The 20,770-nt window shown below is 48.1% G+C and overlaps 10 protein-coding genes across 10 annotated transcripts; 5 read left to right on the top strand and 5 right to left on the bottom strand.

Annotated features, from left to right (window-relative positions):
• Positions 1-1,997: 1,997 nt before the first annotated feature.
• Positions 1,998-2,225, top strand: M437DRAFT_53383 (uncharacterized protein; the record flags this gene model as incomplete). The annotated part of the gene is made up of 1 exon (XM_041022522.1): positions 1,998-2,225. A coding segment is annotated over one exon (228 nt), but the record flags the coding sequence as incomplete, so codon positions are not given.
• Positions 2,226-2,559: 334 nt separating this feature from the next.
• On the top strand, positions 2,560-3,535 carry M437DRAFT_77006 (uncharacterized protein; the record flags this gene model as incomplete). The annotated part of the gene is made up of 2 exons (XM_041026727.1): positions 2,560-3,285; positions 3,491-3,535. The coding sequence occupies 2 exons, from the start codon at positions 2,560-2,562 to the stop codon at positions 3,533-3,535; spliced, it is 771 nt and encodes a 256-aa protein (XP_040878074.1).
• Positions 3,536-4,553: 1,018 nt separating this feature from the next.
• M437DRAFT_86346 (uncharacterized protein) lies at positions 4,554-4,878 on the bottom strand (the record flags this gene model as incomplete). Its single annotated transcript, XM_041028437.1, has 2 exons — positions 4,554-4,624; positions 4,704-4,878. 2 exons carry the CDS (start codon positions 4,876-4,878, stop codon positions 4,554-4,556), a joined length of 246 nt encoding a protein of 81 aa, XP_040878073.1.
• A 361-nt stretch (positions 4,879-5,239) lies between these two features.
• M437DRAFT_53113 (uncharacterized protein) lies at positions 5,240-6,193 on the bottom strand (the record flags this gene model as incomplete). Its single annotated transcript, XM_041022474.1, has 1 exon — positions 5,240-6,193. A coding segment is annotated over one exon (954 nt), but the record flags the coding sequence as incomplete, so codon positions are not given.
• Positions 6,194-7,096: 903 nt separating this feature from the next.
• Positions 7,097-9,553, top strand: M437DRAFT_53396 (RabGAP/TBC; the record flags this gene model as incomplete). Its single annotated transcript, XM_041022524.1, has 5 exons — positions 7,097-7,231; positions 7,285-7,446; positions 7,510-8,045; positions 8,096-8,238; positions 8,295-9,553. The coding sequence occupies 5 exons, from the start codon at positions 7,097-7,099 to the stop codon at positions 9,551-9,553; spliced, it is 2,235 nt and encodes a 744-aa protein (XP_040878071.1).
• A 166-nt stretch (positions 9,554-9,719) lies between these two features.
• Positions 9,720-10,784, bottom strand: M437DRAFT_86343 (DUF1295-domain-containing protein; the record flags this gene model as incomplete). The annotated part of the gene is made up of 1 exon (XM_041028436.1): positions 9,720-10,784. The coding sequence occupies one exon, from the start codon at positions 10,782-10,784 to the stop codon at positions 9,720-9,722; it is 1,065 nt and encodes a 354-aa protein (XP_040878070.1).
• Positions 10,785-11,094: 310 nt separating this feature from the next.
• Positions 11,095-13,412, top strand: M437DRAFT_52905 (DNA topoisomerase; the record flags this gene model as incomplete). Its single annotated transcript, XM_041022436.1, has 5 exons — positions 11,095-11,181; positions 11,266-12,299; positions 12,352-13,135; positions 13,187-13,312; positions 13,371-13,412. The coding sequence occupies 5 exons, from the start codon at positions 11,095-11,097 to the stop codon at positions 13,410-13,412; spliced, it is 2,073 nt and encodes a 690-aa protein (XP_040878069.1).
• Positions 13,413-14,647: 1,235 nt separating this feature from the next.
• On the top strand, positions 14,648-17,854 carry M437DRAFT_53004 (Pkinase-domain-containing protein; the record flags this gene model as incomplete). Its single annotated transcript, XM_041022457.1, has 2 exons — positions 14,648-15,391; positions 15,437-17,854. Coding segments are annotated over 2 exons (3,162 nt in total), but the record flags the coding sequence as incomplete, so codon positions are not given.
• Positions 17,855-18,482: 628 nt separating this feature from the next.
• M437DRAFT_86341 (uncharacterized protein) lies at positions 18,483-18,820 on the bottom strand (the record flags this gene model as incomplete). The annotated part of the gene is made up of 2 exons (XM_041028435.1): positions 18,483-18,724; positions 18,793-18,820. 2 exons carry the CDS (start codon positions 18,818-18,820, stop codon positions 18,483-18,485), a joined length of 270 nt encoding a protein of 89 aa, XP_040878067.1.
• Positions 18,821-19,461: 641 nt separating this feature from the next.
• M437DRAFT_35778 (phosphotransferase KptA/Tpt1) lies at positions 19,462-20,431 on the bottom strand (the record flags this gene model as incomplete). The annotated part of the gene is made up of 2 exons (XM_041019321.1): positions 19,462-20,163; positions 20,300-20,431. Coding segments are annotated over 2 exons (834 nt in total), but the record flags the coding sequence as incomplete, so codon positions are not given.
• Positions 20,432-20,770: the final 339 nt, after the last annotated feature.

The following is a 20,770-nucleotide window of genomic DNA, read 5'->3' as shown; positions in this document are numbered from 1 at the left end:
ACTATACTTAATAATATTATAAGATAGAATAGCTAGTTATCTATAATTAAGTAAGGACTTAAATATAAAGTAACTATATATACGATCTAGTATACTTATAAGTATATAGAGAATACTATTCTTTAGCGATATTATTAGTAGTTTCTTAAAGCGCTTATTAACTTTATAGAACTACTATAAGAGGTAACTAAGCTATATGAAGGTAATAATACTACCCTTAATTAAGTAAGTCTATATTTACTTAAACTATAGATCTAGTTAAATGCCTACCTATTTATAGCTAAAATCTAATACCTAAGAATACTAGCTTATATATAATAGGTACTTATATTAATAGACTTTCTATACTAGTATTATAAGTAGAACTTAGTCTATTATACTTTATCTAATCTAGTCCTTACTTCTACTATCTAGACTAGCTATTTTGCTCTTAATAAGTAGTAAGCTATTAATAATTATACTTCTACCTATACTACTACGCTTCTTTTCTATCTAATATATTATAAAGCCTATCTTATAAAATATTAGCTTCTATTATAGTAAGTACTAGCTATTACTACTATATATACTTTATAGAATATAAAGTATAAAAATAAGATAAAGCTAATTAGAATAATACTATAATTAAAAAAGAAGGAAATAAATAAGCTAGCTAAGTAGTAGGCTTTTCTATAGTATATAAGCTTAACTAATATACTTAAGGAATATATCTACTTTATTAAGAGTCTTATAGTACTTATTAATAATGCTATATAGTAGTAGCTTAAACTAATATAGTAGCTTAACTACTTAAATCTTACTTAAATAGCTATTAATATTCTCTTAATTAATCTAATGTCTACTAAGTTAAAGAGGGTATTTAGTAGTTATAAAAGGATACTATTATAAAATTAAGTAAGACTCTCTACTACTAATCTTAGATATATTAAGTACTTAAAGAACTAGTAAAAGAACCTTTATTTTAAGAAGGTAGATCTACCTATTAACAAAATATAAAAGGATTATATAGAGGGATAGGACGACCTCTTAAAGGAGTAGGGTAACCTTATAGAAGGATAGGGTAATAGTAATAATAATAACGATATTAGAATTAGTATTATTCTACTAGATAATTAACATAGAATAGAATCTTAGCTAGAAGTAGTAGAATGGAATGGAATAGAGCCGATATTCTACCGATTCTATGTATCGTCTACTCTAAAGGTTTTGGGACCGCCGTTAAGGCTCTAAGATCTCTACGACCGAAGAGCCTCAGAAAATATCAATGTCATCGCGTGGTGCACACGCCGAAAATCCGTGCTATTCGTCAAATACGTGCGTGGTATCTTCTCACATCGTAACAGTTTGCAATCTTCGGAGTAGGAAGTAGATCCGACAAGCTCTTGACGCTCTAGGAAGTGACCATTTCGTGCTTTGCCCTAATAAGGACGTGAAGGCTCCATAACGCGATGCTCAACGGCCTTAAGCAGCAGCTTGGGCGCGTCACTATGCAGTCAAGTGGAAACCCGAAGCCAAGAGCAAGGCACGTTGATCCTAGAGGGAATAGTGGAACCGTAGGTACGGTCCGTCAACTCACCATCAAATGACCGTAACACCGTTTGGGCTGCTCTTGACTTGCAAGCTTCTATGATCAGCAAACGCCCTGGCTGGCGGGCTTATAGAGCAAAAAACAAGACACGGTGCCCTTCGGGTGCGAATGATCCTGGTTTGATGACGCTTCAGCTGATCGTCGATTTCCGACCATGCGAACAGCTGAGGTGTTTCCGTGGATAAAAGGTGCAGCCCCCATGTTTCTCGCTCGCGTAGGGCATTGAACATAGCTACTTGAACTCTTCTCACTACACACATCACCAGCTGCCTTAGCTGCCACCAGTCAAGATTTCGAAAAAGAACAAGAACAAGAAAATGGCCGACAAGGTGTACGTTGCGAACTTCCTCACCACCGAGAAGGGTTCCAAAAACTTGAATGCTGATGTGCACAATACGGTAGACAAGACGCAACCGATATCGCAAAGGAGCCACTGCCCACTGGTCGCAACCCGCTCAACAGCAACCCTGGCAACGCATTGAGCCAGCGCAGCCCCACGGACACCAAAGCAGGTGAAGACGACAAGAAGGATGGCAACAGAGATTCCAGCCTAAAGATCAGAATTGAGCTAGATTTGGACGTCGAAGTTCACCTTACTGCGAGAATCAAGGGTGATATTACCATTGGCCTTTTGTAGAGAATGATAATGAATGAAGAATGGAAACTGTACATGGAGGCACAGCGGCTTGTAGATATCACGAACTCTATTTTTGAAGACACCCAACAACTTTGTGCATTACACCACTCGCCAAAAATACAGATCCAGTGATTTTGTGTGACTATACCGGACGAGCTATGAATGCCCATCACGCAAAACCATTGTCAAGCAAATGACATCACGGAGTTTTCGCGGGCACGAAAAACCGTATTTGCGGGTTGACGACTCGAGCAGATACATAAACAGACCTTAGGAAGCTCCACAGTGACAGCTGTCCCTCGACGCCCAGAAGTCGATATCTCCATCTGAATCCATGGTCTTTGGGATTCTCACAGCCGTTGCGGCATGTCCGGCCATCGTCGGCACGACCGAGGCCATACGACAAGGACAACGTCAAAATGCTCGCGAAGAACACCGGGGACGAAAATCGAACCTGACGATCTCTTTGCCGGTCAGGAACTCCTACAGCGAACAGTTTGATGGTGCGATGGTTGTGTTGAAAGACAACAAGTTGTACATCGACACGAACCACAGCAGACTTGGCGTGAATATGGCTCATCCTTTCTCGGGGTATTATCTACCTGTACCGTGGATGGGCGAGGCGTGGAAGAAAGCCGGTTTCAGGAACGGCGAAGGAATGGTCACTACCATTAGCGATGATCCGCCTTTTCTAAACTGGGTGTACCTGGATAAAGACACATACGAGGTCAAATATGGCATACGTGTCGAAGCGGAACCTCATCTTGTCGGCCCCTGGGATTGTACTCCTATCGACCGCAGGCTGACTTTCGAGGGATGGGAAGGTTTCGTAATCGTACAAGAAGACGAAGAAAACGACCTTTGGGCATTGTATTTCGACCGCGACGATGATGGCCTGCGAGGCGAAGGCAAAGTTGGCACTCAAGGCAAGAGGATGCTTCTGGCCGAGGTTTCGAGAAAAGAGATGCGAAGGACCAAATTGACCTCGGACGAGGAAAGAATTACACGGATTCGCGAACAAGCAGATAAAGAAAAGAAGCGAGCGCAAGCAGAACTGGAAGTCACACCAATCGCACCTACTGAGGAAGAGGCACCGCAAAGCTCAGGGTCACAATCTGCAATGAGCACTGCGATCGAGATACCGAAGGCCGAAACCAAAACTCCTGAACGCCATGATGACAATCTAAGCACATCTATCGAACAAGGTCTTTCTAAATCTCTGGACTCATTACACATCGGATACAACAGCAAAATCTCGAGTACAGATACTAGGACGGAGCAACACGAAACTCAAGCCAGAAATGGACTGACAAATCGCCACGACAATAATTCGAGTGAGTCCATCTACCAGGACTCCTTGCAGTCGTCAAGCTCGTTTCACACAGCCAGCTATGAGTTGTCTTCTGAAACTCAAACTACCACTACAACCTGGTGATAAATTGACGACTCGGATTCAAAGGACCATCATTTCCTCGCTCGTGACCGGCCATCAAGCAGGCTGTAGAATGTTACAGTCGCTTAGACATGGCTGATCTCGAGAGAGGATCAGTCACACCGCGATGTCGTTTCATCAAAGCAGAAGTGGCGTTCGGTTTGCAGTAAGTCTCTGGCATGCTCGACTAGAGAGCACTTGCTTCGCCCGACGTATTACATTCTGGAAGAATTGCCAACAGGCCAAATCATTCCCTCTTCAGGTTCGCACCTTCCCAAACCACCTGAAGTAAAATCATTTCATACGTAAAACTTGCGATAAGGCAAGATTTATGTCAAGCGCTACTCGACAATCTATATCAATTTCCACCGTGCGCGGCCACCAAGCTTCATTCGGTGTCCAGCCAAGACGAACTCGTATATAAGACCATACTTGGCTTGGAAACAAGCCTTTGTAATAGTCTAGACCGCTCACTTCTGATAAGAACAAGCGAGATACTTATACCAGAAGATAATCAATAACATATAAAAGCCACTACAACCAACTATCTCCATCTCTTGCTCGCCAACACATTCAAACTTTGCGTGACCACTTTTTCGGATCAAGACTCGAACTCCTTTGTCCGTGTGGATGGATGTGGTTCTTGTGGGCAGAAAGCCATTTTGTATTGGAATTAGGCCACCTTTTCCCGAGTCAAATGTTGCAGCCTTGCCCAACATAAGCGCCCTAGCATCGAGGGTACCGAAGCATGAAGGACTAAACGCCCGAGCGAGTCATTACAAAGAGGCTGAGCTACACGATTAACACAAGCGAAGGAGCATATACTCGCCTGCAAATCTTAGGACCTCTGTAGAAACAGCGATGTGTCGCGATACAGTGAAATTGCAACTTGGCCATCACAAGCCATAGGTTCCAGACAACTTGAAGGTCTTGTCATCTTGGTCCCAGTTGACTTTGACACCGTCGCCTGTCAGTCTCAGGTAGCTATACCTGATCTACACCCAATTCAGCATGCTGTCTACTCAAAGCAGAAGTATAAATCTTACCGAAGCACTGATGTGGTCGATACTGTTTTTCGAAGTCGGCCATGTCAATCTTCTTCTGCTTCCATAGCTTTTTCGGCTTTTCTTCATATTCTTCATCTTCCTGGTCTCCAAGCTGTTCCTCGAGTACTCTGATAGGTCGAAACTCGTCCTCTTCAATTGACCCTTTGAAAGTCATCCTTGTAGATGTCAGCACGCGAAGCATTGGAACGAAAGACAGTGCGCACTTGACCAAGACTTGCGAGCGCTGTGAACCGATCCAAGATCTCGTCTGGCGGTGGCGTTGACATAGTCTGAGTGTGCGAAGGAAGTATAAAGTGTGCGAGAGGATTGGAAGTGGACTGTGTGAGACGTGAAATGCGTATGAAAGGCATCAGTGAATGAATCGAGTCACCACGATCAGATGGTTCACTTGCACGCGCCTTCCTGCAATTATAGACGCAGGACACCATTCTTTCCCTTTGCTTCACTTCGGCTAACATCATGCTCCGAACGCAAGTGTTCACTATAGGAAGGCAAAATTCGTGGTATGGTCATGTTCATCTCGACATCAAGCGGGCCTTGAACAGCTCCCAGAATCTCAGACAAGAACGGTGCATGTTCGTGCCTTCCACCCAAAACTCGCCAAAGCTGTCCTCTACCGCTACATCTACCTTGGCTACTCTCTCTTCACGCTTCAATCCACATAGTGCACAGGCTTGTGTACTCGTGATAGCACCTTCAGAGCCTTTGGCGACACGCACAGGGAGCGCATCTCCCAACTCTGGCACAGTAAGCTTGCTTCCATGCACCGAGGCACCTGTAACTGCAGTCTTGAGTCTGCCTGCTTGTTCGCGCCATACAGACAGTACGACTTGGACTTCGGTATCTTCGCGCCCAGCTTCAGATTTATCAAGACCAGTGAGTTTCATGCCGCCACTGCGACCTGACATGGCTGGTCCGATGCGCATGCTCTGAGCCAAGTGTTTGTCACGCTTCCAGCGGGATTTGCGGCCAGCAATAATGTAGCCAAGGACATTGGCGAGAGTTACATAGGACGCAAGGAAGGTCTTTGTTGCCGCCGTCATCAGGAAGTGTGATTTTTGAGACGAAGGCAGAGCGCTTAGTGGTTGCAGGAACTGGTGTGCCAGAGAAGTCAAGACAGTTGGGAAAATTGTTAGAAGAACCGAGGGAGGTGGGATGTTTGACGGAGCGACGCCAGTTGTCGTAGGTAGAGCGGTAAGATCGCCCAGGACGTCATTGGGCAATCGAATCTGGGCAGTTGGCTCGGGTGTATTTGCTTGTGGTGATGATTGCGAAGGCTGGGAGATCTCGAAGTCGTCCCAAGCATCATCGTTTGAAAGTGCAGATTCTTGTCGAGGTATTGCGGTGGGACGGGCGATCGGAGCTTTGCGAGTCGGCACTGTCGTCTTTGGTGTCTTCGCTGGTCCTGGTGGTGGTTGAGTTGCCCTACTTGGTATCTCGACCGGGTCATCCAGACCTAGAAGATCCACAGTACTTGATGGCAGTGGCCTGGCAGTCCTCGGTTGATTAGTTGGTATTGATGGTTTTGGCGCATTGCTGACAGCCGGCGTCTCGCTGGTCTCAAAATCTCCAAAGTCATCATCGTCGTCATCAGCGCCCCAGGAGCCTGCCACCTCGGCATCTTCAACCTCGTCGTAATCATCTGCATCAAACAGGATATCTGCGTGAGCTGCAAATGGATGGTTGCTTGGGAGCTGACTGGCTTTGGTAGCCTTTTTTAAGATAACTGGTGGGCCAGAAGTCTTCTTTGGTGGTTGCTGAGCAGGTTTCGCGGCAGGTTTCGCAGCAAGTTTTGGTTCAGGCTTAGGATCAGGTTTAGCCTCCTTGACAGGTGCTGTAGGAGCTCGGTTCAGAGATGTCTGAGCGCTTTGCTTTGGTCCTGGTTCGGCTTCCTCGAAATCACCAAAATCGTCATCATCATCCCATAGATTGTCATCCTGATTCGACCCTTGAGTATTCGCTGCTTGCGATTGGAACGTGTTTGAAGCATAATTTGGCTGTGATAATAGGTGAGGTTGCGTTAGAGCTGACGTATAATTTTGAGTGGTGTTGTCTTTAAGGGTGAAGTCCCCAAATTCGGCCAGAAGATCTTGGGACATTGCGACAGGATCCTGTTACGAGTTCATTCGCAAGACCATCGGACAGCCTCCTCTTGCCCACAGCTACTTTCAAAATCGTAAAGAATGTTGTTCTGATGTCCTTTACGGAAGGTTCGGGAGTGCCTCGTGGTTGCTCGGCGTTTGTATCTATCTCGAAAATGTTTGCATTGTTTGCTTGTGACGTCGGCCGACCTCCATCGGTCATGCCCCGTTTGGTCACTCTATCTGTAAACAACAGTACTTACAGGCCATTGCTATTGTCGTCTGAGAGATATGCGGTCCCTTGTAGAAGCGAGAGAGTCATGGCAAATTCTGCAAACGCATAAATCTCTAGCCGACCTTAAAGAGGCTATTCGCAGCGAGAATAAGCTAGACTCACTGACCAAGTCTAGATCGCTATTGTGGAAGGTTAGAATCGCTAGACTGTTTTGATAAAGTGCGAAACTGATGAGTCTGCATAGATTTTTCTCCTATTTGAGGGACTCGATCAATCAGAATGGCTCCAACGATCAGCAGATTCGCGTTCGGCATATGCATCAGTGCGCTCACATCTACTACGAGGCCTTGAACATCCAGAAGAAGTCTTGGGATCAAATCTAGATCCATTGAGTGAAGATTCTGAGGTATACTATGTCACGATTAAAATGACAAACACTTCCTTCTCACTGATGGCTAAGTCTTGAAAGTCTCCCTGGGCCGTCTTACGCAAAGATGAAGCATTACGCGCCGAAATTATGCAAGATGTCGACCGGTGCATGCCCGACAACATATATTTTCGACAACCACAAACTCAAACCATGCTACTGGATGTTTTGTTTGTGTTTTGCAAGTTGAATCCAGACGTTGGATACAGACAGGGTATGCACGAGCTGCTAGCTCCTATCCTCTGGGTTGTGGAAAAGGACGCAGTGTCGAGTAAAGCTACAGATGACTCTGGCTCAGAGGACAAGATGCTGTGCCATATCTTCGATTCTGATTTTGTCGAGCATGACACCTTTACCCTGTTTGGCATTGTCATGCAAGGAGCAAAATCTTTCTATGAACAAGCTGCACATGCTGCCCCCTCGAAACTTACCGCTACGCCGTCGAAACCTGCAGCAACACTGGAAAATCCGATTCTTACACGAATACACAGAATCTTTGACGAGTTCCTACCTCATCTCGATCCAAAACTTGCACGACACCTGCAAGAGATTGATCTGATACCTCAAGTCTTCCTTATGTTAGTCGCCCATGGGTGGCTACATCAGCTCGTTGGCTAACATATAACAGGCGATGGATTCGACTGTTGTTCGGTCGAGAATTTGGATTCGACGATGTCTTAGGCATGTGGGATGCCATATTCGCTGATGACCCTAGCCTTGAGATTGTAGATCTTGTTTGCTTGAACATGCTTCTGAGGTTACACTGGGAACGTAAGCAGACGCCCCATCCATGATTGCGTGGCACGAGAAGACTGATTTGATGACAGTAATGGATGCTGATTACAATACGGCGCTTACACTTTTGTTAAGATATCCCGCTCCAGAGAATGGGGGGTCTCCACAGGAGTTTGTGACAAACGCAGTATACCTGAGAGACAACTTCAACCACGCAGGCGCAAGCACACTCGTCGAGAAATATTCAGGAAGACCTTTGCCCGAACTGACAGAAACCCCCACTAATATGCTACAACCTTCAAAGCCAGGCAAAATTCGAACGCAGATGCCTGCGCGAGCATCAAGCAATTTCGAAGACATGCTTCAGGGAGCAGCAAAAGGCGTACTGCAACGAAGCGAGAAATGGGGCATTAACAAGGCCTTCCGTGATGCCATGGATGAAGTACGCAAAGGTGTGAGAGAAATTCAGGCAGCGCAAACGCCGCAAGCACCATCGAGGCACACACGCGGGCTGTCAAGACAGAGTGGGACGTCGGATAGATCGACCGACCCAAACTTACGACTCACCGTTCTAGAACAACGCAACACAGCACTGTCGCAGATGCTCAAGAAAGCCATCGATGATCTTTGGACATACCACGAGACTGCTGTAGGAGGCAAAGGCTCAGAAGAGGAGTCATTGAAGGGCTTGAGTATGGCGATTGCAAAAGTGCAATTTATCCAAGTCTATCTCGAGGATGCTTCGGTACCACTGGCCATAGAGGAAGACGCGACCGAGATGGCCAAAGAAGAAGCTATCGAGGTCAAAGAAGTTTCGCCGCAAGTGAAAGAGCCGACAAGTGCTCATACTGAGAACAAGCCTACCGCTGAAAACACAAAAGAGCCATCAGACCCAAAAGCAGCCGATGAGGGTCCTGCAGAGACTGCCGATGTGCCAAAGAAAAAGACTGAAGATCCTGCTCCGGCAAAGACCACAAGAACAGCCGACGTACCTCTTGACTTCCACACACCAAGGCCTACACTAGCCCAATCGTCATTTTCATGGATGCTGGGGCAATCTCCAGAGACAAACACAAGCAGCTTTGCTCAAGCGAAAGGGCTTGCACCTTCAGATATACGACGCCGCAGCAAGGGCTTCTTGTTTGGTGACGAGGATGATACCCGAGCGGGAAGTCCTGAGAAAAAGAAAGACAGCAAGAGAGGGAAAGATAGGAAGAAGCAGGTGAAAAAAGAAGTATTGTTTGAGCAGGAGCCCGTCGAGGAGGAATTTGACCTCGGTGCTTTGGAAGAGGAGAAGAGAGCAGGAAAGGAGAAAGACAAGACCGAGGTCGATGGTATCAAGAGCAAGTAGGGAACAAGTGCGTTGTATCAGAATCAAATCATGTCTTTTCATTATGCTTCAACTCATAAGGTGCTGTGTAATAGTGCTTTATAAGCCTAAGCTTGTAACAAAGCTTCGGCCAGGTGCCTCGGTAAGGGCAACGTAACTAAGCTGATGTATGAATGCGTATGGCTTCCTACTTCTTCTTGGGAGCCTTCTTCTGGGCGTTGATGTAATCGTCCCAACCGGGACCAGTGAGCTTAGGCAGGAACTTGCCAACTCTCTGCTGGTAGATCTTGTATTCTGGGTACTTCTCGGCACTCAGCTTCTCGGTGAGCCAAGTGCTAGATTGGAAGAGGATCAAGTATGACATGGCGCCAACACCGGTCCAGTTGTACAAAGAATTGGTCTCAACACATGACCATTGGTACAGGGTGACCCAAACGAGCTGCTCTCCGAGGAAGTTGGGATGTCTCGAGTAGCGGAAGAGGCCAGTGGTGTTGAAGCCTGGCTCAAGGTCCTCGCGTGTCCAACCAGCGGGGACCTTGGCTGTCTTCTGGTAAGCGTGCTTGGCCTTGTGGAAATTCCATTGCGAGCCATCTGCGAAGTATTCGAAGATGACGAGGACCAGGAGAGCGCGGGCGAAAAGGATGTCGGTGGTGTTCATGTTCTGGCCAGAAAGGCGCGATGCAAGCATGAGGACGTAGGTGGGAGTGGTGATCATGAAGAGCAAAACACTCTGGGCGATGCAGATGAATAGGATGTTGAAAACAAAGAAGAGCGGGCGATTGACCCAGCTGCGCACAGTTTCCCAACGGTAGTCTTCAGAGCCAATGCTGTAACCACCGCGACGCCAGTAGTTGAAGGTCAGACGAATGGACCAGCAGACGCTGAAGGCCATGACATTGTCGAGTCTCTGAGTAGGCAGGCCATTCAGGCGAGCCCAGACATCGTAATGAATGTTGTAGACGGTAGGTAACAAGCTCCAGCAGCGGTCGACCTGCGAGTAGTTCCTGTTGATTTCGGAGACGACAAGGAAGATGGGAGTGATTGCCAGCGCAAAGGCAAGACCGGATATCAGAGGATTGGTGGACAAATACAGATGCTTGAGGGCCTGCGTGTCGGCGCCTGCTTGTAGGATTTGCTGAGGCAGAGCATAGAGTTGGTCGACGAAGGGAAGGACGGTCTTGCTGAAGTCCACGGTGTCGGCGAGGGTCTTGACGAGAGGCAGCGCTGTGCCGACCGGGGGAGGAAGCAGCATTTTGGTATCCGAAGAACGAGGTCAATCTGGTGTGAGAATGAAACGTGTAAATGTGGGCTCGACACGCGAATGAAGCTCAAAGCAACAGACCAGGAACCGCGATCGACGACAACATCAACTCGTCATCGCCAAGAACCATCACAGAACGGTCCCTGAAGCTGAAGCTCGGACCGATCCGTCTGGTCATCTTGTCCCGATCAGGCAGCGGCGCGTCTTCCGCCTTCTCCACGCGTTGTGACTTTTTGCTGCACCTCGAGGACTCGATCATTCGCAACACCATGGTCTGAAAAGGCCAATAGTGCCCACAGAGATGGTGACCAAGGTTCTCTGTGTGGCAGAAAAGCCCTCAATCGCCAAAGCCGTCGCTGGCCACCTGTCTGGCGGTTCACACCGAGTTGTAAGCTTCACATATGTTCCGCCACTCTATCCATTCTTTCTTTCATCAACCCTTGTCATGAACCCACGTTGACTAATCTTACAGTCCAATTCACGTACGCCATGGCTCAAAAATTACAACTTCTCATACAACTTCCCAAACTGGGGTCCCTGCGAGGTGGTCATGACTAGTGTAGCTGGCCACTTGCAAAGTACAGACTTCGTGTCCGACTTCAGGGGTTGGAGATCTTGCGATCCCGAGCGCCTCTTCGACGCTCCTTTAGTAACTTACGTAGAAGAGGACAAGAAAGGCATTGCTGCCAATATCGAGACACAGGCTCGTAACGTACAGATTCTTTTCATCTGGACCGATTGCGATAGAGAAGGCGAACACATCGGCAGTGAAATCAGAGAAGTTGCCCTCAGTACTAATCCTCGGTTGAGGCAGCCTGGAAAAGTCGTACGAGCCAGGTTCTCCAACATCGAAAGAGCCCATATCATACAGGCCGCTCGCAACCCTATTCCTCTCGACGAGAACTCGGCCAATGCTGTTGCTGCAAGAATAGAGCTGGATCTTCGTATTGGCGCTAGCTTCACTCGCTGGCAAACGTTAGAGATTGCACAGTATCTCAAGGATCGTGGCGTCTTCTCGTCTGAAGAGAAGAAGATCTTGAGCTATGGTGGCTGTCAATTTCCTACGCTCGGCTTTGTTGTCGACAGGTATTTCATGGTCAAGAATTTCGTTCCCGAGCCTTACTGGGCCATAAAAGTCACACATATCAAAGACGACATCACTGTCAACTTTCGATGGGCTCGCATCAATCTCTTTGATCGAATGGCGGTGATTATACTGTTCGAGAGGTGTCTGACTGCCAAGCATGCCAAAGTCATCAAAGTACAGACCAAGCCGGCTAGCAAGTGGAAGCCCTTGCCATTAACCACTGTCGAACTACAAAAAATGGGAAGCAGATTCTTGCGTATGGACAGTCAGAGAGTCATGAAAGTTGCAGAAGACCTTTACAACAAAGGTTTTATCAGTTATCCAAGAACCGAAACAGATCAATTTGACAGAGGAATGGATCTGAGAGCTCTGGTCCAGAAGCAAACCCAATCACAAAACTGGGGAGCCTTTGCTCAAAAGTAAGACAATCATGCTTTTTCTTTGAGCTCACCATGTGCTAACAGATTGCAGCCTCATGAATGGAGGCTTCAACCAGCCAAGACAAGGCCGCAACAACGACAAGGCCCATCCGCCGATTCATCCAGTTAATTTTGTCACACCAAACGCACTTGATAACCAAGACGAGCGCAAAGTTTACGAGTTCGTAGCCAGAAGATTTCTTGCTTGCTGCAGCGAAGATGCCAAAGGCTCTCGCGATGAGGTCAGCATCTTGTATGGGTCTGAAATCTTCAATGCTTCTGGCTTAACGGTGCTTGCAAGAAATTATCTAGACGTCTATCCCTACGATAAGTGGACTAGCACGCAACAACTTCCACAGTTTCAGGTCGGTGAGACATTTGAGCCGACCGAGGCTAGGATGACTGAAGGCAAGACAAGTCCACCTGGATACTTGACGGAGCCAGATCTCATTGCACTCATGGACGCAAATGGCATTGGTACTGATGCTACAATGGCCGAGCACATTGCGAGAGTCAAGGAACGGGAGTACGTCATGACACGACCTCGAGCTCGGAGAGCGCCTGCAGAAGGTGAAGACGAACGAGAAGAAGGCGAAGCACCGCCCGTCCAGGAAGATGATGATGACGACGACGTTGGAGGCCGAGGTAGAGGCAGAGGACGTGGTCGAGGAAGAGGAAGAGGTGGTCGAGGAGGCAGGGCAGGTGGTGGGCGTGGCGGAGGTCAGCAAGGCGGCGTCCAGGAGTTCATTCCAACGACTCTGGGTGTAGCACTCGTCAAAGGCTACGAGGAGATGGGATTCGAGATGAATTTGAGCAAGCCCTTCCTCAGAAAAGAGGTAAGTTTACAGAGACCAGTTGTCAGAGATCATTGCTAACGACCGAGACAGATGGAGAACAAGATGAGAGCGATTTGCGCAGGCACTACAACCAAAGGTGATGTGGTGCATGAGAGCCTGGACATGTATAGAGATGTCTATATCAGAACGAGACGAGGCATCAACATCTTGAAAGCGGTGAGTAGCATGACAGAAAAAAGCGCAAATGGACAATTGCTGACGAGTAACGGAACAGTCGGTTGACAGATATGTACCGGGTGCAAGTCGCAACAGATGAAGAAGATGTTCCGAGGGCGCCGAAGAGATACTTGAAAGAACAAGCAAATGCACCTGCAGACAATGACACAAGTCGAGGATTGCTTTTGCGAGGTTACGTAGTAAAGATAATGGGTATTGATCAAGTACCTTGTCTTTGTAACCAGCCTCTTATCGCATGGTATGGTATTGACATTGTACTGTGAGTCTTCTTTTGTATAGCCTTGGGACGAGTAATTTGTCAGTGTGAGCGAGGTATTCGGATGAGAGTCTTTCTGCGACCTCGGGCCGCGTAAGGAACCTTCGGGGAAAGCTTCAAAGGTGAACGGTCAATTACGGGAGTGTAAAAACATGACCAAGACCAGAGGAGCAGTCGGTCAAGAGGCGGGTGTACCATGCAGGACATGCGGACGCAATGGACCAAGGCTAGATAAGTTTTAGAGTGTGTTGACATGAGACAGATGGCGCGTGGTGATCGTCGGGTGTTTTGACTCTTGTCGAGACGGTTTCGCGTCGGGACGTTGGACTTTTTAAAAGAGATTCCCCCACATGAAAGGGGAAAGAAGGGTCAATTGCATGTTGATGCAGACGAGAAGTCGACGACTCTTGTATAGACATCCCCTGATTATTTCTTTTTCGAGTCGAGCACGCATCATCGTTGTTGGATTTGCGGAGTCTCAGATCAGGCGGGAGCTGGCACTGATTGATTGATTCATCCGAGATTTCGACTCTGGACCGCAGCCACGACCGCCCACTCTTTGAGCACGAGCCCGAGCCGCAGGTCACACTGACTGCTCTCTCTTGTCGACCCGCTGCTGCTGCTTTGTCGACGCGCGCCCTCGCTGACCAACTGTCTTGTACGAGTACTCCTTGCTCGTCTCTTCCTGACAGTGTCGTCGACCCTCTGCCAATCTCCAGGTCGAGTTGTTGGGGTGGCGGCTCGAGCATGAGTTCGCCAGTATGCAACAACCATGGCAAGTGTGCTGCTTGAAAACTCTCAGATGCTCCGTCTGACTGCCAACAAGGCTTCCAACCATCGCCCAATCAACATGACGAAGAGCTCCGCATCTTGTCGCGCATCCAGAGCACAGGTAGTCTCTTGTCTCTGCCTGCTCGCGGCTCCATATCTGCCGAAGCCCAGCGTCCGAGAATGTCTTTTGACACTGCAGCCCTCGAGGCCGCCGGCCTGCGCAGCATGACCAGGTCAGATTCTGCACGCGCACATGGCTGCCATGCTCTTGCTGATACATCACAAGCTCTCCCACCCTGCCCGAACGTGAAAGTGGTCTGCGCCGCATCAGACAATCCCACAATCGCCAACCTACCTCACCCCAGTTGCAGACCTCCCGCACTCCTTCGCTCAACATCAACATACCTCCACAGCCGCTGCCCGCCTCGCTGCCCTCAGGCCCTTCGTCGCCAGTATTACCCTTTGGCGAGGACCTCAGCCGCTTCCCATCCGAGTCTTTGCATTCCTTCTCCTTCGCACATCAGTCCGAGACGTCGATACACAATCGCCAGATGATACTCAAGAGATCCGTCGACTTCATGAAAGATAGACCAGGGTGGGGTTCTTCAAATCCTGCAATTCTGAACGCTCAAGCAAAAATCACTGGAGATCAGGAAGCACAGAGCATGGTGGAACTGCTACAACGTGCCAACTTGCTAGGTCCAGATGGCAATTCGTTGCAGGCTCCGGGCTTGGGCATAATGGGTGCTCCGCTCAGCGGTCCTGCTGATCCATCGGCAGACAACATTTTCGAGAAGAACTTCGCGCCCCTCAGTGAGAGCCCCAAGGACTTCGACGACGACTTGGTCATGTCGCCCACCTCTCCCAAGTTCATCAAGTCATCTGAAGAGAAGGATACACTGCAACCTGAGCCCAAGCGCATCTCGCTCAAGCGCACCTACACTGACACAAGCGGTCTAAGCTTGCAACATCGTCTTGCCGACGCTCTAGCCACACCCTACCACGCTGCTGATGTGCCCCGCCGAGCAGAGGTTCTCACTCCCAGTCACGTTCCTTCAGTATTGCACACGTCCAAGTCGACCACTTCGCTTGCTGGATCTACCTCCCACGCTCATGGTCACGGTCATGGCAGACAATCTGCTGCTGCCCAAGCTATTTTCACCACCGATGCGCGCGCTCCTTGGACCATCACTGCTGCCAACGATTTGGCATGTCTTGTTTTTGGTGTCACTCGTGCTGAAGTGCGCAAGATGGGTATCATGGAAGTTATTCGTCCCGAGCGACGCAAATGGCTCGAAAACAAGTTGAGACAACCCGACTCGGATCTCTACAACCAAAACAACAAATCTCCTAATCACAGTCCATCATCTTCATCTCTGGCGAAGGGTAGTGGTGTGACGGCCAAGCTCCTAAGCAAACCCCCTGCCCGCCAAACTTACCAGAGTAGACGCTCGAAAACCGTCAACGGAATCGACTCAGCTTCGACAACACGCCGTGCCGCCCCCAATTCCTCACAAAAATCACGTGGTGTGCTACTATGTGGTGATGTTGTTCCTATTCAGAAGCGCAATGGCGACATTGGATCAGCCAGTTTGTGGGTCAAAGAAAAACAGGGCGGCTTGATTTGGGTGCTTGAAGAGATTGCCGAGGATGTTGCTTACATTACAGTTGATGAGATTGGTTGCGTCGAAAAGGGTGTCGGTGCATTAGAGTCCATATGGGGTATCGAGAGAGTGCGTAGGGGCACAGATATTAGGAAATTGGTTCCCGAATTGCCAAAATTGGCCGGTACGAATACTGGTATGCTGGACTTCGATCAGATCGCTTCGTTACGCCGCTACACCGCTCGCACTGCGAACAGCATCAGTGTTCCTATCACTATCGATCAACTCTCTGGCCAACCGACATTGCGCATTTCCAGCTTCCCTCATATTGCTGGCATCCTTGTTCTGAATCCCGATACGCTCGAGATTGCCAGCTCAAATAATGTCTTCTCTGCTTCTCTTTTCGGCTATGATGCCCCCGACGGCCTTCCCATTACAGACTTAATACCCTATTTCGACAGTATACTCCACTTGTTGACCGACGAAGACAAGATTCGCTTGGTCGACGGTCTTGTCATTCCAGAACACAGTTTCAGGAAAGCCCGCGCACTCCTTGCCCTTCGCGAAGGTCGTGCAGATGCAGCTTCCATCTTCCTCAAGCCCAGTGGTCTGCCTGCAAAACATAGAGATGGTTCAGACATCATGATTGATGTTCAGATGCGCGTCGTCAAAAGTGATCGCCACAGCTTTGACAGCATTCCGGAACACAGCCGTATAGATGCAGATTCTTTGCCTGCATCAGAGGTTGTCTACGCCTTGTGGATTACATACTCGAGACAGCTTCATGCTGTCAATCACGGTGTTGGTCCTGTCATTCCGGTAGCGTCCAGGCCTGTCACTCCTCCGCAGCAACCGGCGCCTGCACCATCAAACTCGAGTGGAGATCAGGACAGCGAAGACTCCAGCAGTGAGACCAAGACAAAGGTCGATACTCCTTCACTCATAACTCAACAACTACAACATTCACCAACTCAATCACACTCATCAGGAACGCCATTGCTTACGAGCGAACCTTTCGAACATCCATCTCCTGCTGCTATTGAAGCTGGTGCAACCACTATCAAGAAGAAGACCATCGCTGATTTCCTTATTCTTGAAGAAATGGGTCAAGGAGCGTATGGTCAAGTCAAGCTCGCGAGATACAAAAAAGCAAATGCACAGAAGATGTGTATCAAGTATGTCACAAAACGCCGCATTCTGGTCGACACGTGGACTAGAGATCGACGACTCGGCACAGTGCCGTTGGAGATTCACGTTCTGGACTATCTACGACGTGACGGCTTGCAGCACCCGAATATTGTCGAGATGGCCGATTTCTTCGAAGATGACATCAACTACTACATTGAGATGATTCCACATGGTCTGCCTGGCATGGACCTATTCGACTACATCGAACTTCGTGTTAATATGGAGGAGAAGGAGTGTCGCAAAATTTTCGTACAAGTCGCCAATGCTTTGCATCATTTGCACATCAAAGCCAAGGTCGTACATCGAGACATCAAGGACGAAAACGTCATTCTCGACGGAGATGGTGCTGTCAAGCTTGTCGATTTTGGCAGTGCAGCGTACATCAAGTCAGGCCCCTTTGACGTATTCGTTGGCACCATCGACTATGCGGCGCCTGAGGTTCTGCGCGGCAGCCCTTACCGAGGCAAAGAGCAAGACGTGTGGGCGCTTGGCATCCTTCTATACACAATTGTGTACAAGGAGAACCCATTCTACAGCATCGACGAGATTATGGACCACGATCTAAGAGTGCCGTATATTATGAGCGAAGACTGCATCGACCTCATCCGCAAGATGCTGGACCGTGACGTCGAGAGACGTATCGGCATTCAAGCTGTTATCGATCATCCATGGTGCACACACGTCGACCCAGAGGATGACTAAACGACAAGCAACAATATCCTTCTTTCTTTTTTACTCTCTACGTTCTCTTTGTTGTTTTATTGATATCTCACCATGATTCCCTTATTGTTTTTTTTTTTCTTAGGCTTGGAAGCATTGTCCGTTTTTTCTTCTGACTTGTCTCTTGCAAATACAAAAATCCCTGAATATCACAATGAACGACGAATCAGCATGACGAAAGCAAAACATGGCGGATGGTAGGAAGCAAGATGGGGATTGATGGACGGAATGTGATACAGTGGAGGAGAGCACACAAGAAGACACATGTAAACTGCCGGACACACAAAGTAATGCATAAGGAGGCGAGGATGGATTGTCCTTTTTGTCCTCCATTTATTCGTTTTCTGGTATCTTTTTGATAGACCATCGTTCATCAATCGTCTACCATTCTTGAGTCAAGGGGTGCAGGTGATGTGCATGTATGCCTTTTGATTGCTGGCGGCGATTACTTCCTCAATCGGTGCTTGAATTGCCTGTCGCTTCTCTGAACTGTGAATCGCTTCTTCCCTTCAATGTTTCGTCAGCTGTGCTTTGTTGACGCTCAAGTGTTCTTTCCTGACCTTGAGCTTTGTCCATGGTCTTCCTGAGATCGATCTTGTTGACGACGCACTCAGTTTGTCTTTACACCTTCAGTCGACATCTCCATCTTGCCGTCCTCGTGGACAGCCTTGCCGTCCTCGTTAATAGCCTTGTCTTCTTCGGTGACAACTGGAGCCTTCCACTGGCCAACCTCAGCGATCTTCTCAGGAACGATGCGCTTGATGGGCTTCTTGTTGACAGGCTCGATCTCCATTGTGACCTCTTTGGTGGCGAGATGGGGTTGGTTCGAGTGTTGCTGCACCGAGCTGTTTCCTGGTTTGGTCATGGCTTATCAGTGGTGTTGTTTAAGTAGTGCGATCAGGCGTGTCAAGTGCTCATACCGTGACCGTTGGTGGATGAGGTGTCCATGATGTTGAAGGATATGGCTGTGATGAAGTTGGATTGAGGTACAAAGACGAGGGAGGAAAGTTTAGGATGAGAGGATTAGCTGATGTTTATATGTGAGGTGACATAGAAGTGAAAGTGAGGGTGTAATAGATGGCAACGGAACGTGTTTGGTGATTGCTTGTTTGCTCTTGGTGTTATTTACAGGGAGCTGAAAGTGAAAATTTGTCTTGTTGGTTCGCTTATGACTTCGGTGACAACTTCGAATACATTGTCTCATCTGTTTGATTGTTTTGTACTCGAGTATAGAACACATAACTCCACAGAAAAATCCAATGATCATGAAGAACATAGTAGTATCCATTAGGATATGAAACACGACCGCCTTTCTCTGGCTACGTCTTCCATCGGAGGCAATATGCGCTTTCACGAAGTCGTCTTGCCTCATATCCTCGAGAAGGAGAGGTTGAGAGGCACTTTGGCCATTGTTGTTCATGATTTTCAAGCTCGCAAAGGAGCTTTTATTTTCTCGGTCCTGGCCGCAGACAGCGATCGATCAAGCCTTGTCCCAGTCCTGTTGTGACATGTTTCTTCGACTTGGGAGGATTACGACCAACCTATGTTGATGTGGACTTCTGATCGGCTTGATCCTTCTTAACATCATGTTGCTTCCTTGGCTTGTTGACCTTCTTTGGCTTGGTCCATGATTCTGGAGCTTCCTTCAAGACGGTACCATTTTCAACCAAGACTCCCTGTCCTCCAGTACGATCTTCGACCTTGCTGAAGAAATTCAAGCTGATCACGCCGTTTTCGTCTCCTTCACTCAGAATGACACCGTTCTCAGACTTCCAAAACTTGACTCCAGCTTCCATAGCCTTTTTGATGTCCACATAGATCAGAACTGATGAAGAGTTACGCATGCCAGAGATGACGGGTGCGGCGCTCGCATCCTTGTCCTCGGACTTGAAGCCTGCAGGTAAACCGGAAGCAAAGTGAACATGAGTGCGAGTCATCTTTTTGAGGCCACCAGTAGCTACGATCAGCGGCCAAGCAGCATGAGTTGTTCCATGGACCACTGTGGAAGGGAGGTTATCCTCGGTGATTGGTGTCAAAAGATTCTCAGATGCGATCTCCAAAGAATGTCCTTGGTTTGCACGAATGAGATAGTCGGCAGGATCATCTGATTCTGGCAGTTGACTGGGTATGTCGGAAGTTGTGGATGTTGCTGCATCATCAGCTGGAACACTTGATGCTGAAGCTGCGGCGGACTTGTGAATTAAAGAAAATCGCTGCTTGTCATTCTCAGCCACGATTTGCTTGACTTCAGCAAGTGTGGCTTTGAGACCGCGAATCCTTTGGTTGTTCAACTATTCAGCATCCGAGTCAGAACTTGTAAAGGAATGCATTTGATGTAGAAATGAGAATAGTGGCTCGCTTATTCGAACGCGCAAGCATGTGGTAATCTCTTAGCATCGAAAAAGGGATAGCATGAATCAGACCTACCACATCCTTGAGATTGATGTAACCCGCTGCGTCTAATTGGAGACCTTCCTTCTCAGCGCTGTGACGAAGCAATTTGCTTAACGCTTTTGAGACTTGGACTTCTCGTGGCAGGGGACCACCGCGACCGCGTCCTCCAGGCATCTTGATAAGCTTGCGAAGAATGTTCTATTGGTTTGAGTGGCTTCGGGGGGTAATGAATTTATCAAAATAGAGTTTATCCGTGGTGTTGGACTCAAGAAAAAAAAAATTGGAGATCATCAAAGTCCATGGACTGATTGGTGTCAAAATTGTCAACCTGAAGTCCACTCCAAAGATTCGGAACATCCCCAGATGGCAACGCCATCAGAACGTGTTTCGCAGTTTGCACTTTCAATTCGTCCACGTGTAGAAGTTCTGATCAAATCTAGCAGCCTCGTATCTGTCTTGGAGCCCACAGGTTTGCCAAGTCATCTCCACACAGGTTCACGATTT

Source organism: Aureobasidium melanogenum (assembly GCF_000721775.1).
Source record: "Aureobasidium melanogenum CBS 110374 unplaced genomic scaffold scaffold_17, whole genome shotgun sequence".
Taxonomy (NCBI): Eukaryota; Fungi; Ascomycota; class Dothideomycetes; order Dothideales; family Saccotheciaceae; genus Aureobasidium; species Aureobasidium melanogenum.
The sequence above is the reverse complement of the archived record's forward strand: the minus strand, read 5'-3'. Positions and strand labels throughout refer to the sequence as shown.